General features: G+C 33.1%; 1 protein-coding gene across 6 annotated transcripts; it reads left to right on the top strand.

The window, feature by feature from the left end:
- The first annotated feature begins 2,871 nt into the window (after positions 1-2,871).
- Positions 2,872-14,725, top strand: plp1b (proteolipid protein 1b). Of its 6 annotated transcripts, none has more exons than XM_056457662.1 (8): positions 2,872-2,980; positions 3,261-3,362; positions 5,950-6,136; positions 7,074-7,230; positions 9,607-9,781; positions 10,165-10,238; positions 10,325-10,390; positions 13,837-14,725. In XM_056457662.1, exons 1-8 carry the CDS (start codon positions 2,977-2,979, stop codon positions 13,909-13,911), a joined length of 840 nt encoding a protein of 279 aa, XP_056313637.1. In that variant the 5' UTR covers positions 2,872-2,976; the 3' UTR covers positions 13,912-14,725. The 6 variants fall into 6 exon arrangements, with proteins under 6 accessions (XP_056313637.1, XP_056313641.1, XP_056313636.1 ...); XM_056457661.1 differs by having other exon boundaries at positions 2,877-2,980; positions 3,258-3,362; XM_056457665.1 differs by lacking the exon at positions 2,872-2,980 and adding an exon at positions 5,392-5,487 and having other exon boundaries at positions 3,294-3,362.
- The last annotated feature ends 1,808 nt before the right edge of the window (positions 14,726-16,533 follow it).

Here is a 16,533-nt window from a genome sequence, read left to right as displayed (position 1 = left end):
CAGTAAATTATATTTGACTAGATGTTTAAGACACTTCTATACAGCTTAAAGTGATATTTAAAGGCTTAACTAGGTTAATCAGGTTAACTAGGCAGGTTAGGATAATTAGGCAAGTTATTGTATAATAATGGTTTGTTCTGTAGACTATCCAAAAAAATAAAGCTTAAAAGGGCTAAGAATTTTGACCTTAAAATGACTTTTAAAAAATTTAAAACTGCTTGTATTCTAGCCAAAACAAAACAAATAATACTTTCTGACATACTGTGAAAATTTCCTTGCTCTGTTAAACATCATTTGGGAAATATTTAAAAAAGAAAAGAAAATTCAAAGGGGCGCTAATAATGCTGACTTCAATTGATAACGATATATATATATATATATATATATTTATATATATATATATATATATATATATATATATATATATATATATATATATATATATATATATATAAATAAAAGCCAGCTAGTCTGATCTAACAGAAGAATGATGGAGGTTGGAGCAGATAGTCAGCTGATCGCATCAACTTATGGCAGCACTTGCCTACTGAACAATCGTGTGCTCAATATGATCCACAGTTTACCTCACATAGACTCTTGCTGTGCAACAAGTTTTACAAAAGTGACCCAAGTACTGATAAATGCATCTTACTGATTGTAAGAAAAGCAACAACAACAGCAACACAACTATTATAATAACCTGCCTATTAAAATTAGCCTCTTTCCAGTTTTCACTTGTATAATGGAAACAATGTCATTATTTATGTCGTGTGTACAAAAAGTTTAAACGGGGGTTTGGCGAATACTTCTAATGGAGCACACAAATTTATTTCAAACTGCACACTGACCCTATTGTTTTGGTCATCACTGTAATAGTATTGTGTGCGTGTGTACAATTGAGTGAGAGCATTTGTGTGTGTTTGTGTTACAGAAAGAGAGAATAGTCTGTGTGTTTCTATTTCTGACACAACTGTAGTATTGTATTGACTGTGCTCTTGTCCCAATTTGACTCTAGAAAGGTCAAACCTCCCTCATTTATCTCAAAATCAGTGTGTATTTGACACATATGCCCATTAGTGAACTAAAACTGAACAAAACCTAAAATGGGGCACTTTTTTGAATTTCAGCATTAAAATAAAGACAATAAAATACATGTAATGTTTTACAAAAAGTTGCAGAAAGTTTCTTTAGAAAGTAGTGTGTGTACTTAAGTATAGTACTGATACTTTTTGACCATGTGGGGACATTTTTGCAGTGGTGTAAAGTAACTAATTACAAATACTCAAACTACTGTAATTGAGTAGTTTTTCTCAGGAATTGTAATTTACTGAGTAGTTTTTAAAAATGTGTCCTTTTCTTTCCCTTGAGTACATTTTTAGTGCTGTATCTGTGCTTTTACTCCACTACTTTCCTTTAACCTGCAGTCACTACTTTATTTTTTTGATTTCTTGATTATGAGGATTAGAAAAATCAGTCCTGCGAGTCCAATCAAATCACACATAGAAGATAAATCACATCATATTGAACTACCTCAAGACATGGGTGATTTATAATTGCAGCAAACTGTTTGGAAGTATTTAAAGTGTCCAAGAAGATGTCCAAAGTCTTTACATGCATTGACGCAGAGCCTGTTTAGATGCATGTCACTGCTGAGAAGATGACGGATGTTTACTGTATGATGACCTAAATGGCTTAAACACCCAGCAGACACAATACGTCAACATGTTAGATTGATGTTGTACCCCAAAGTCATGGAGACGTTGCATTTTGTTTGGAAATGAAAATCCTGTTAACGTCAGAACTCAACGTCAGGCCAACGTCAATGTCCAACGTCCAACTTAAAATCAAGGTCTAATAGTAACAGCTTGACGTTGTGTGGACATAACCACTATTGACATTTATCAGATCAAATTTTGGTTACCATACCTGATGAATAAATGTCAGTATTTGACGTCAATATGATGTTGGTTTTAGATGTTTGGTCGACGATGGATTTTGGTTACTTTCTAAACAACCTAAAACCAAATATCTACGTCATTTGGCGTCATTATTGGACATTAAAATAACATTGTCCTTAGACGCTGGCTAGACATTGAATTTTGGTCACCTGACAATCACAACCTAAATCTTACCTAATATTAACATCTTATGACGTTGTGTGCCTGCTGGGCAAAAATACACAACAGAATGTTACGTTTACACACATCCACAAATTACATGTAAATGCATCAGCTTTTAACAGCATAACACTTACTACTCTTGAGTATTTTTGAAAGGGCTACTTTTTACTCATACTTTAAGTAATATTTACATCTGATACTTTTTACTTTACTTGCACTACATTTTTAGACAAATATAATGGTACTTTTACTTGAGTATGGTTTTTCAGTACTCTTTCCACCACTGCATTTTTGGTCATAATATTTTGGTCCATGCATGAGAGTAACACCTCAAAAACATACAAAGTATTTTGAAAATATAATTTCAGATTGTTTTCTGTGAGGATTGGGTTTAGGGAATAGGAGGACAGAATATACTGTTAGTATAGTACAAAAGTAATTACGTCTATGGGAAGTCCCCATAAAACATGAATACACAACTCTCTCCCTCTGTGTGTGTGTGTTTATGTAGAAAAACTAATGAATAAGCCTGAAGTTAGAGCTACTAGCATCTGTTCATGAGTGTTTTGGCCCTTGTGTTCATTTTATCTAGCATGGGAACATTTAGGGTTCATTGCACTGACATACACACACACACAAACACACTCTTTATTTATCATGGCAGTGAAAGAGGACGCTGCGTCTTTAAGATCTGCCTCAGTGTGTGTGCGCGTGTGTGTTTGTGAGAGAGAGAGCAGAGGGGTTTGTTTATTGTTCCAGGGACAAAAGTGTGGGTGAGAATCATAAAAGCATCGAGGGAGATTAAACTACACCGCACATCAGAGAGACAGAGCGTGATACGCACACACATACTCACATGGGTAAGTTCACCTGAACTCACATCAACCAATTAACCACTACTATCATTTACATTACTCCATCATTTTGCTTACTTGCATCATTTTTAAAAATTGATGTGTCTGTTGTTTTTCTAAACAAATGTTTTTCTATGCAAATGTTTTCATCCTTTTTTAATTTGTATGCTGTGTAAGGTGGCATCTGATTGGTCAGAAGTTTAGAAGCATCATTCCTGTTTTTACAGAGGAGATGTATTTATTGCCTCCTAATTAATTGAATAAGTTGTTTTGATTGATTAAGCAGCTGCCTCCGCTGTTGATTGGCTAGGACAGTTGCCACGACGCCTCAGAGGTGTGGATGAGAAGAGCAGTAACCTCAGGAGACTCCGGCCAAAGGTCACACCAGGTCTCTAGGTCAAATATTCTCTTCTCTGTGTGTGACTCCTGTACAGCCCAGTGCCGCTCTAAAAATGGGCAGATGTTTGCGATAGTGATGTGAAGGATTCATGCATTCTTAAATGCGTGCGTGCATGCAATGCATTATTTTGTAGGCTTCTCTTTTTTTGCAGTTTAGTTGAGCTTTTTAGCCATCTGCAGATCACATTTTAGAATGTGCAAATGTTTTTTTTCACCCCAGAATTGGGGACAATTCACCTAAAAATTAAAATGTTGTCATTTATTTGCCATCATGTTGTACCAAAACCATATGCATTCCTTTATTTACAAAAAGTGCTAGTGTTCAAATATAGTTATTCGATACTGACTTTGATTTGATAAAAAAACAAACATTTTCTGTCACAAAAGTCTGTTTGAAAAAAAAAAATGCTGATGCTATTTTCATTCAGAAATTGTTAGTAGATTTTAAGAAATGCTAGTAACACAATAAATGAAACATTCTAAAAATTTAAAATAACTAATGAATTAGTATTTGTATTGCAAGTCCGACCCCAGCATCAGTGGTTCCATAAGGAACCTTTAACATCCATGGAACCTTTTTATCCCACAAGGGAAGATTCTTTTAAATTTACAATGAAAATATGAAGAAAAATAAAACTGATCTTTGAAGAGCCTTTCACTAAAAGTTTCTTCGGAGAACCCCCCAAAAGATCTGCTTCGGCATCACTGTCAAAACCACTTTTAGATTCTTCATCTTTTAGAGTGAATAATTTTTTGAAAAAAAAAAAAAAAATCTTTTTTTGACTATCCCTTTAAAACTCCATTTAGAGAGTTACAGTGCTGAGTATAAGTACACCCCTCACAAATCTATCTTTTAAATTCATATTTTTAATAGGAAGCTATACAATATTATATTTGTGCATATACATTAGATTAGTCAGTACTGAAGCCAAATCTGGAGCTTATTCTAACAAAATAACTTACGATAACGGTCCAAAAAGTAGTACATCCAAATTTATTTGTTATAGAAAAATATTAAATACAAATAAAAAAATAAAAAAAAGAGGTAGGTTGTAATATATTTTTGCAATATTTAGCTTGAATTTTATTGTATTATCTTTCAATTTCTAAAAATGTTTGGTGACTAAAATAGTATTTTAATAAATATATCCGTTTAATAAATCTGTTTTGTTTAAATGCACCAAAATACACTGCCTATATTCACTGAGAAATGGATACAAATATTCATTTTCAAAAAGTGGTGTACTTAATTAGGCTGAGCACTGTAAGGTAAAGTGCAATGTGCTTCTTTCCTATTGTAGTCAAAGGCTTAGCTATTATTAGAGGATGAGTTAGAAGTAGGAAAAGAGTACATTGTTATTGAATTTCCTGCAGAATCTACAGTAACTTACTGTAAATCAGTTACAGCAAAAATACTGTATTTACATTTACCGCATCATTTGTCTTTAACTTGCTCTATATGCATTTGCAGAATTGTATGCATACATTTACTGTAAAATATACAGTCATTTTCACAAAAACATACTGCATAACTGTTCTACAGTAAAATACGGTTCATATTACAGTTAAAAACTGTGCAATTTACAAAAATCGTTTACAGTGTTAAGAAACAGGATGACCTGCCATGATCCCAATTGTAACCCCAGTGTCAGTGTGTGTCTGTCTGTGCCGCTATGGGTGGAAACTCAGTGACGCACTCCGCTGCTGAGTGTGTGTGTCTTGTTTGTTCACAATGATAGTTTTTGTTGTTAGAACAAAAGCCATTATGCTCATCACAAGTGCTTCTTTTTCTGACCACAAAACCTCAAACACACATGAAACCGCACACTCACACTCACACACCCCAAACCTCACCCTGACACCAGGCTGCTCAGAATAGAGAGAGAGAGAGGGAAAGGAGAGAAAGACGCGAGGGAGGGAGAGGAGCAGCTTAAGCGATGCGTTTTTTTCTTCCTTGAGGTGGACACTGGAGTGTATCTGAAGAAAGAAAGCCAAATTACCTCCCTCAATTTGCACAGCAGCCTCTCTGGAGTGAGCGAACGAGCGTCTGCGTGGGTTCGACTCAGCAGTGTCAATGTTTCCAGTGAAACAGCCGTGGTTGTGTAAAGCTCTAGGTGACCTGAGAGCCGTCATCTTCTCTCACATGCCGAAGAAAGCAGAAGTCCACAGCCGAGCCTTCCTTCGCTTGTTTGGCTTCCTTTGGTTAAGTTGCTTCACTAAATAGTGTTTTATCCGCGCAGTTGATTTGCCTGTTAATGTTTTGTAGTGCATTACTACTACTACGTTGAGTTTTTGTGATTTCTTTTGTGGTTGGAGCAAGGCTTTGTGATTGCCTGGATTCATTTTGTTTGCATTTGGCTTCATTTGTGATCCTGTGATACACTGACTACATAAAACTGTGCGTTATGTGTGTGTGTGTGTCCTTGACTAACAAGTAGGCCAACTAACTCTCCCAAGTGTGCAAGCTCGTTCTTGGTGATTATGTTAGCTTAGGCAGTGTGTGAGTGTATAGATGTGTGTGTGTATAGTGTGTGCTGCATGTGCAGTGTGTGTGTTGATCTATTACTCACCTACAGGTTGCTATGACTGCTGCATCCGCTGCCTGGGCGCTGTGCCCTACACCAGCCTGGTGGCCACCCTGCTCTGCTACGCCGGCGTGGGGCTCTTCTGCGGGGCCGGCCATGAGGCACTCACTCACACACACACCTTCATAGAGCTCAACTTCGCAAAGGACGTCCACGACTTCACTGTGATTGCAGACTTGTGAGTTCTTATCTTTTTTTCAGCAGTTAGAGCAAAGATGGACAACTTCAGTCCTGGAGGTCCAACTCTACTCAAACACACCAGCCTAAAGCTTTCTAGTCATCTTGAAAACACTGATTAGCTTGTACAGGTGTGTTTGATTAGGGTTGAAGCAAAACTCTGCAGCACACCGGCCCTCCAGAACCAAAGTTGCCTATCGATTTGATGGCACTGAAGTTGTTTAAATGGCATTTTTTTTTCTCGTGACTAATTCATTGAGCTGAACATTGACACTGTTGTCTTGTTAGCTTTTTGGATTTGCTTTAGTTTTGAAGGCATTGATTCTGTTATACTCCGGTTGCCACCACAGTCCAAAGACATGCAGTAAAAGTAAATTGGGTAAACAAAATTGGCCATAGTTTATGAGTGAGTGTGTGTGAATGTATGAGGGTATAGGTGTTTCCCAGTACTGAGTTGTGGCTGTAAGGGCATCTGCTGTGTAAAACATATGCCCGGATAGTTGGCGGTTCATTCTGCTGTGGCGACCCCTGATAAATAAGGGACTAAGCTGAAGGAAAATTAATGATTCTGTTATATTTTTCTGTTTAAATGTGCTTGATGTTTTGAACTTGTTTACAATGATTGCATGTTCGTCCCTTTAAAGCTAGTTTGACAATGTGCATTGTATAAAGCACTATGTAAATCAGGCATTCTCAATATCTGTCCTGGAGGACCGGTGTCTTGCTGATTTTAGCTCCAACCCCAATCAGACACGCCTAATCAAGCACTTACTAACCTTTCTAGAAACATACTTACAGGTGTGTTAAGGCAAGTTGGAGCTAAAATCTGCAGGACACCAGACCTCCAGGACCGAGTTTGAGAACCCCTGATGTAAATAATGGTGACTTGAGGATCTATTTTTGTTTATGTCTCATTGTGTCCACATTTTGTGTTTCAGTATAAAGTATTTCCAGTATGTGATTTACGGTCTGGCCTCCTTCTTCTTCCTCTATGGACTGTTGCTGCTGGCTGAAGGTTTTTACACCACCAGTGCAGTAAAGCAGACGTTCGGGGAGTTCAGGAGCACACAGTTTGGGCGCTGCATAAGTCTCACTGTGAGTTTGCATGCGTGCAAGTTTTTTATTATTTAATGTTCATGTGCATTATTTGATTAATACAATTTTAAAGTATAAAAATTGCCAAATGTGATTTCCAGATCTGAAAAATTAGGAAGGCGAGTAATGTTTATAGAAATATATTATATAAACAATGACAAAGGCACTATAGAAATAATTATTCAATTTATATTGATTATTAGTCATTATTAAAATGAAATGACATGCCTGTAATTTTTGTCAAAGGATTTTTGGAAAGATTTTTCACATTGATATTTGATATTTATTCATTAGGATAAACCCCTTGAGATGTACCATCTCATTTTCAAGGGGGTCCCACAATTAATCACAATCACATAATAACACCTGCAGACAAAAACAAAACATATATTACACAAAAAAAAGAAATAAAAAAGAAACATTAACAAAAGGGGAAGTAGTATACATACATGCATATAAATGGTATAAAAAGATGTACAGATCAGTGAATCGAATCGCCACTTAACATCCTCAAGAGGTCGACGCAGTGGCGCAGTTGGTAGTGCTGTCGCCTCATAGCAAGAAGGTTGCTGGTTCAGTTGGCGTTTCTGTGTGGAGTTTGCATGTTCTCCCTGCGTTTGCGAGGGTTTCCTCCGGGTGCTCTGGTTTTCCCCACAGTCCAAAGACATGCGTTACAGGTGAATTGGGTAGGCTAAATTGGCCGTAGGGTATGAGCATGAATACAGGTGTTTCCCAGTGTTGGGTTGTGGCTGGAAGGGTATTAGTTGCGTAAAACATGTGCTGGATAAGTTGGCGGTTCATTCCGCTGTGGCGACCCCAGATTAATAAAGGGACTAAGCTGAAAAGAAAATGAATGAATGAATGAATGAACATCCTCAAGAAAAAAACAAGCACAGCGAAGTTTGCTTAAACACCTTAAATGTTGGATCGAATGTTAGCTGGTAAATTATTCTAATTTGTATTCTAATTTATATAATCTACTGGACCCTTAAACATAAACACTCTTTTACCAATAGATCTTTTAAAATGAGGTACAAAAAATAAGTCTGAACAAAATGTCTTACTTGATAATTTAAGGAAAAAAATACAAAATATTGTTGTAAATAATAAGAATACTTAAAAAAATGAATACATTTAAACATAAATTGACATCAGTCTGGAAAATCATTGGTCAGAAATTGTAGGACTGCTGAAATATTCTCCAGCTAGACACTCAAGGCTACTAAATTCTCTGGCAAGCCATGATCAGCTGCTTTAGTCAGCACTTTTGAAAATGTCCATTTGTTTTCTTATTTATCTCCAAGGCAAAAATGAGTGGCTGACAAGTTTTCAAGAATCAAAAGTGCCATATAGCTTTAAATGTATTCTGTTTTTACAGGTTCTATCTAAATTAAATTACTACCATAATATCCTACTTGTCTAAAAAATGATTTACAGGTAACAGTCATTAAAATCCATTGTGTATAATCCAAGATCTTGTCAAACATATTTTGAACAGTTGTCATTTGGTGAAAAATGTAAATTGTAAAATGCTTAACGATCACAGTGCAGCACCAAAATAATAATTGTAATTTAAAATCTTTGTACCCATGAAATTAGTATCATTAAGTATTTTTTATATATATAGGAATGCTACTGAACCTGATTTCACACATACAGTTGAAGTTATTATCCCCCCTTTGAATTTTTGTTTCTTTTTTAAATATTTCTCAAATGATGTTTAACAGAGCATGGAAATTTTGACAGTATTTACAATTAAATTTTTTCTTATGGAGAAAGCCTTATTTATTTTATTTTATAACTAGTATAAAAGCAGTTTTAAATTTTTTAAAAAGCATTTTAAGGTCAAAATTATTAGCCCCTTTAAGCTATATATTTTTTTCGTAGTCTACAGAACAAACCATCGTTATACAATGAATTGCCTAATTTGCCTAGTTAACCCAATTAACCTAGTTAAGCCTTTAAATTGCCATTTAAGCTGACTACTAGTGTCTTGAAAAATACTAGTCAAATATTATTTACTGTCATCATGGCAAAGATAAAATAAATCAGTTATTAGAAATGAGTTATTAAAACTATTATGTTTAGAAATGTGTTGAAAAAACATTCTCTCCATTAAACAGAAATTGGGGAGAAAAATAAACAGGGGGGCTGATAATTCTGACCTTAACTGTATATCTACATTTATTTGTGTAAAAGTTGTTTAAAAGCTAAAGTGGACAGTTTACTCCCATTTAACATGCTCTCAGTGTTATTTAAAATGCCCTCTGTGTTACATAAGATGTTACATTAACTCTCTTAAGTTATCCTATAGATTCCCATGTGTTTGTGCGTTTTAAAGTTGTAGTGATGTGATTGGCTGTTTCTCTTGTGCAGTTTATAATCCTGACGTACTTGCTCGCTCTGATCTGGCTGATTGTGTTCGGCTTCACGGCAGTTCCTGTGCTCTTCTTCATTAACATGCAAAGTTCCTGTCACAACGTCAAGGTCCTGTCAGAGACCACCGCATTCAATCAGCAGTCAAGAGTCTGCATGGATGCTCGCATGTATGGTACGTCTGTGCACATACATCGTTGTGTGTATGTGTTCACAACCCAGCAAACAATTTTGTGCTTAATAGATATCTAATAGACTTGTAAATGTAGACACTTTGGCTAAAACAAGGCTAAACTTGGGCTGTCAGTGAAAATAGACATCTAAGAATGTTACTTTACATCTAAGAAGTTATTCATTTCTGTTTATTTGTCGACTAGTCTAGTTTTGGCCTATTCTTAGACGTCTATTAGATTTTCAGTGACAGCCCAATTTAAGCGTTGTTTTAGCCAAGACGACTACATTTAGACGTCTATTAGACATCTATTAGACATCTATTTTTTAAAAACATAAAAATGCTTGCTGGGAATCGTCATGTCTTTGTTGTATTGTTCTGTGCAGGGTTTCTTTCCTGGAATGCCATGCCGGGGATTGTTTGTGGAAATGCGCTGGCCAACATCTGCAAAACACCAGAGGTTAGATGTTAGAGAATTGAACACAAACATTAGTACACTCAGATTTCAAGAGGACGCATCACTTATTTTTCTTTTCATGTTTGCAGTTCTACATGACCCATGACCTTTACATCTGTGCTTTCGCTGGAGCAGGAATCACCCTTCTTGCCCTGGTTAGTGAGATCGCTTTCTACATCTGCCAACCATCAAGTCAGCTTTATTTACTTTAAAACAGCAGTTCTCAATTATTTTGACTGCAAGACCCTCAATTGTCCATGGACAAAAACCTTAAGACTATATGAGGTTTACTGGATTATTGATTACGATTTAGAAAAGAAAGTTTATTACTAATTTATTTATTTTGGATTTATTTATTTTAGATTTTTTTTAAATATATATCAAAAATTCTCTTATATAAATTCTTTATATCTTTTATCTGACATGAAAAAAATATCATTTTGACCCATACAATGTATTTTTGCTATTGTCAAAAATATACCCATACCCAATATATATACACATTTATTATATTATATTATATTATATTATATTATAATATATTATATTATATTATATTATATTATATTATATTATATTATATTATATTATATTATATTATATTATATTATTTATAATATATTAATATTATTTATAATGTTATGTTATGTTATGTTATGTTATGTTATGTTATGTTATGTTATGTTATGTTATGTTATGTTATGTTACATTAATTTATATTGTTATATTATATAAATTTATATTATATAATATGACATTATATTATATTAAATTTTATTAAATATTTTTTTCTGGATTACCTGATATATATGAATAACATGTAAACAATTACTATTTTATTTTTACACAATTTCTACATGAAATAAAAATGAATTATTGGAACAATACAATTATTATCGTTTTAAATATTAAAAGAAAAGAAAAGAAAAGAAAAGAATTCATGTAGTATTTCCAGTTTACATATAACAACTACAAAAGTGTCACCTTAACAGTTGAGAATGGTAAGTGGTTATTTGCACAAAAGTATGTACTAACAATGTACATTTATTTCTTATTATATTACAAATTTATTTGTATTTGTTTATTTGCCTGTTGACCGACTTGGGTAAATAAGCCCACTGGTATTTTCTGAGGTCAGAGGTCAGAGCTGTCAAACAGCATGAAGTTGATAAGGGAAGTGCAGCAGAGGGATGTTTAGTTTACGATCAGAAACTGACCTCTCTGCTAATGGCAGATCCCCAGTGTCTCTACTCCCTTTTCCTGTATATTTGGCAGCAGTCATTTCTCAGGCTTTATGTAAAGAGAATCACAAAGCGCTGACTGTCAGCACAGCTCATTAGGAGCAGTCAGGGTTCCTCTGTCTCACTGAAGAGATACACAGTGAGATTCATGCAAACATCAACATTGTAAAAAAAATGGAATTGCTCTCATAGTCTCAAAGACAAAAACTGCTTTTTCATAGTCACAAGGTTCCCAATTCCAGAGTCTCTTTGCATCAGATCTTTGTTTATATGTATTTTGTATGTATGTATGTGTATATATATATATATACACTGTTGAAGTCAGAATTATTAGTCCCCCTTTGAATTTTTGTTTCTTTTTAAAATATTTCTCAAATAATGTTTAACAGAGCAAGGGAATTTTCACAGTATGTCTGATAATATTTTTTCTTCTGGAGAAAGTCTTATTTGTTTTATTTTGGCTAGAATAAAAGCAGTTTTAAATTTTTTATGAACAATTTTAAGGTCAAAATTATTAGCCCCTTTAAGGTAATTTTTTTTTGACTGTCTGCAGAACAAACCATCATTATACAACGACTTGCCTAATTCCCCTAACCTGCCTAGTTAACCTAATTAACCTACTTAAGCCTTTAAATGTCACTTTAAGCTGTATAGAAGTGTCTTAAAAAAACATCTAGTAAAATTATTATTTACTGTCATTATGGTAAAGATCAAATAAATCAGTTATTAGAAATGAGTTATTAAAACTATTTTGTTTAGAAATGTGCTGAAAAAAAATCTTCTCTCAGTTAAACAGGGGGGCTTATAATTCAGGGGGCTGATAATTCTGACTTTAACTGTATATTTATATATTTAAAGTCATTGTAAACATTAAATATATTACGACTAAGTCGACTAAGTATCTTGTTTCATTTTTGGTCTAGACCAAATGAACCAAAAGAACTGGTCTACAAACATGAACACACTCTAAATGCTTTAGGCCTCATTCAACATGTTCTTTAAATGGCTTAGAGAAAACACTTAATGTGGGATTTAGCTTGTAATTGCTTATAGCTATTCTAATTCTAATAGCTGATTTGTATAATTTTGCCATGATGACAGTACATAATATTTTAAAGTGCAATTTAAAGTCTTAACTAAGTTATTTGGCAAGTTAGGGTAATTAGGCAAGTCATTTTATGATGGTTTGTTCTGCAGACAATTGTAAAAAAAGTACTGCTTAAGGGGGCTAAAAATATTGACAAGGTCTGGGTGATGCACTCAAAAAAAAAAATCCGTAAAAAAACAGGAAAATGTACAGGCAGCTCATTTTACCTTAAATTAAAAACAGAAACTGCTGTTATTTGACAGTGTGTTTTTTGATGGTTAAACTTCTGTAAAAATGTTTTGATAAATTTAAGGGTTTTATATTAAAAACGGTTATTTTCTGTGTTTTTAAGGGTATAGGAACAGTAAAAAAAATGGAAATGTTCTGTTTTAATAGTATACCTACTGTAAAAAAAATATATATATTTAATGGTATACCGACTGTAAAAAATGGGCTTTTTTGTGTTTTAACAGTATATCTACAGTAAAAGAAATGGACAGATTCTGTTTTAATGGTATACCTACAATAAAAAAATTAACTATATGACAATAATGCAATCCAGATAATTATTTTCCATGTTGAATGGTAACGATATATATATATTTTGACATTAGTATCTCGACAATAACCGAAGCCTCAAAATTTAGAGTCCAATAAGTGGCATAATGTATTTTCAGCTGATAAATTTTCGATGGGCAAAAATTTGGTACATCTCTAATATCAACATCTTATTAGATTCCAATTGTGGTACATTTCTGCTGGCTCATAAAACAATATAGAATTTTTAAAAAGTCCAGAGAATATCATTGTCATTGACATAAATTTTATCACGATTTGATGTAATATCATTTATCGGCCCAGCCCTAAAATGTTAACCTTAATGTTTTTTAAAACATTATAGAAATTACTGTAAAAATTTCCTTTCTCTGTTAAACCTAATTTGAGAAATATTTGAAAAAGAAAAAAGGAGGAAATCCACCGGAGGGCAAATAGTTTTGACCTCAACTGTATATCCAGTAGGATGACAAGAATTACAACTGCTGTAAAATGCTAACATTTTGAGAAAATAAATCCAGATTTTTTTCCCCTAAAACACAGTCCAGAAGTGTATTTAAAAATAAAATGCAGGGAAAAGTGCATACACTTTGTTATGATAAGAAATGTGCTTTTATTAGAATCACATGCCTTGTCTGATGTGTATAGTACATTGAGACTAACAGTAATAATATCAGTGACACCTTCTGATCAGACATGTTATACTTTTGTTTTCTAGTTCGTTTACATGGTCGCCACCACCTACAACTACGCTATTCTGCGGTTTCTAGGAAGAAAGGGAATCCGTTGCTAGGTTCAGTGTTTCTTCGCCTGCTTTCCTGCTTCCTGATGCTGCGGTTTCAGTGTCTTCACTGCGGCCGGTGAGGAAACGCAAAAGAGCTCCATGAAGCCCCTGCAGAGTTCTAGCATACAGAGAACAAACACAACCAAACCACTGGATTCATTAGAGGAATGAACACACACAAAAACACTGATCAATGGATACAAATGAATTCGTTAAAGCACAACACATAAAAGCACAAACGACTGTAGTGTAGATCTCTGGCGGAGTGGAATCTTGCTTCTGTATTTCTTCACTCGTCTCCTCTCGCTGTGTGTGTATTAGACCGCTCTCATGGCCATTTATTCATTTTAATGATTGTATTCATTGTGCTTCATGGTCATATTAATGCCTTGCAGTTTGCCAGGATTTATCGCTTTTCTCCTCTCTCTCTCTTTTATACACACGCACACACACAACACATCTTTTTGAGAGAGTGTGATTGTTGTCAGATGTGGTTTTGCATTGTGTGAGACACACGGAGAACTCATTATTTACAGACACTCTTAATGTTAGTCCTCTTGTGTGTGATTGTATGTTTGTTGTATATTTTGACTAACTTTAGCAGTATGCTGAACCTGATCAATGATGGTGCTCGGTCAAAACAACTAATCATTTTTTATTGTTCTGACTCATTTTAGACAACTAAAAGTTATTTCTAGAGTACTCTTGTGAATAACTGTATGGGATTAATACGAATGTAGACTTTAAACTAAAGTGAGTTTACATAAAAACTGTGTTGACTTCTTTGAAACTCATGCAATAAACTTTAATTTCTTTTAATGAAGGCCTTGATGATCAGTGTCAACTTTCTCATGTGGCGCAATTACCTGTCAGTAACAAAGCAGATCACACTGATCTGCTTTTAAGTATTTTTGTGGAAGCCCGTTTCCGGATGGTAAGTAAAAAAAAAAAAGATGCCTCAATAAGTAAAAAAATTATGACTTAAAAATTCTAAATTATGCTTAAAATTTTTTAATTATGAGTTAAAAAAAATCTAAACTATGACTAAATATTAACAGTCAAAATTATGACATTTGGTCAAAATGATGATTTAAAAATTACAAGATTAAAAAAGTGAAAAGGATGACTTGTTAAAATTATGATACATTTTTTAAAATCTTTATCTCATAATTTAGACTGCTGCAATTTAAAAAAATTTTTATCTTGTAATGTTGAGTCAAAATTACAAGATAAAAAATAAGTTGCAACTTAAAAAAAAAAAAATGAGATAAAGTTAAAATTATGACGCAAAAAGTCAAAATTATGCTAAACATAGTCAAAATAATTTGAGATTATTTTGTAATTCTTTAAATAATGTCTTAAAAATTTGAAATTATGACTTTAAAAGTCAAATTACAAGATAAAGTAAAAATTATGACTTTAAAAATGTTTAATTATGACTGAAAAAGCTAAAAATTACAAGATAAAAAGTGAAATTATGACAGTCAAAATTATGAGATAAAAATTTGAATTATGACTGAAAAAGTCAAAACTGCAAGATAGTTAAAATTATGACATACAGACAAAATTATGATTTTGACAAATCTTGTAAAAACTATAATTACAACTTAATTAAATCTGAATTAAGTCTGAAATTAATTTATAAAAAAAATCTAAATTATGAGATAGAAAGTTGAAATCATGACATGAACAGTTGAAATTACTTAAAAGTCAAATTACAAGAGAGTTGAAAATAATGATTTTTCAAAACATGAAACTATGACAGTCAGTTGCTTGACGCGTGCATGTGAAGCAGCCGGTGAGTGCCAGCACACACACAAATTATGTAATTTTACCATCAACAAAAGCCAAACCCGTTCTATGTTTGCAAATACAAGCACAGCCATTTAGAGGCCATTTCTGGTTGATGATGTCTCAATTTACCGGTATTTTGGAATGAATGTGTGAATGGTCTTTTTTTCCGGAAAAATTCCGGTAAAGTCATTTTGGTAATTTTCTGAATATTTACCGGTATCGCTGTGTAAAAGGAGTTAATGACTTTAAAATGTCAAAATTTCAAGATTAAAAAAGTGAAAATTATGATTTTCACAAAGTGACAGGTTACAATTATGACTGAAAAAAGCAAAACTACAAGAGTACTAAACTACAAGTTATGACAAAAAAAAAAGTCAAAATTATGTGTTTAACTTTAAAAAATTATGATTATGACGTATCTTGTTTAAACATGATTCCAACTTTATATATTATGATTTATATCTGTAATTAATTATGAGTTAAAAGTTGAAATTATGAGATTAAAAGTTGAAAATATAACTGAAAAACTCCAAATATTATGACTGAAAATGTTAAATAAAAAAAAAATTTAAATTAAAAAATTAAACGTTTTTTAAAAAGTGAAATTATGAATCAAAATTATGAGATAAAAGTTTAAATTATGACTGAAAGAAAGTTAAAATTTTGGAATAAAAAGTCAAAATTGTTTCAACTTTATAAATTCTGATTTATATCTGGGAATTATGAATGAGATAGAGTTGAAATTATGATAAAAAGTTTAAATCGTTACATCGTTAAAAATTATGAGTTTTATTTTGTGATTTTGACAAAAATTTTGAAGTAAAAAAATTTAATTAT

This window comes from Danio aesculapii, chromosome 5 (assembly GCF_903798145.1).
Source record: "Danio aesculapii chromosome 5, fDanAes4.1, whole genome shotgun sequence".
NCBI lineage: Eukaryota > Metazoa > Chordata > Actinopteri > Cypriniformes > Danionidae > Danio > Danio aesculapii.
The sequence above is the reverse complement of the archived record's forward strand: the minus strand, read 5'-3'. Positions and strand labels throughout refer to the sequence as shown.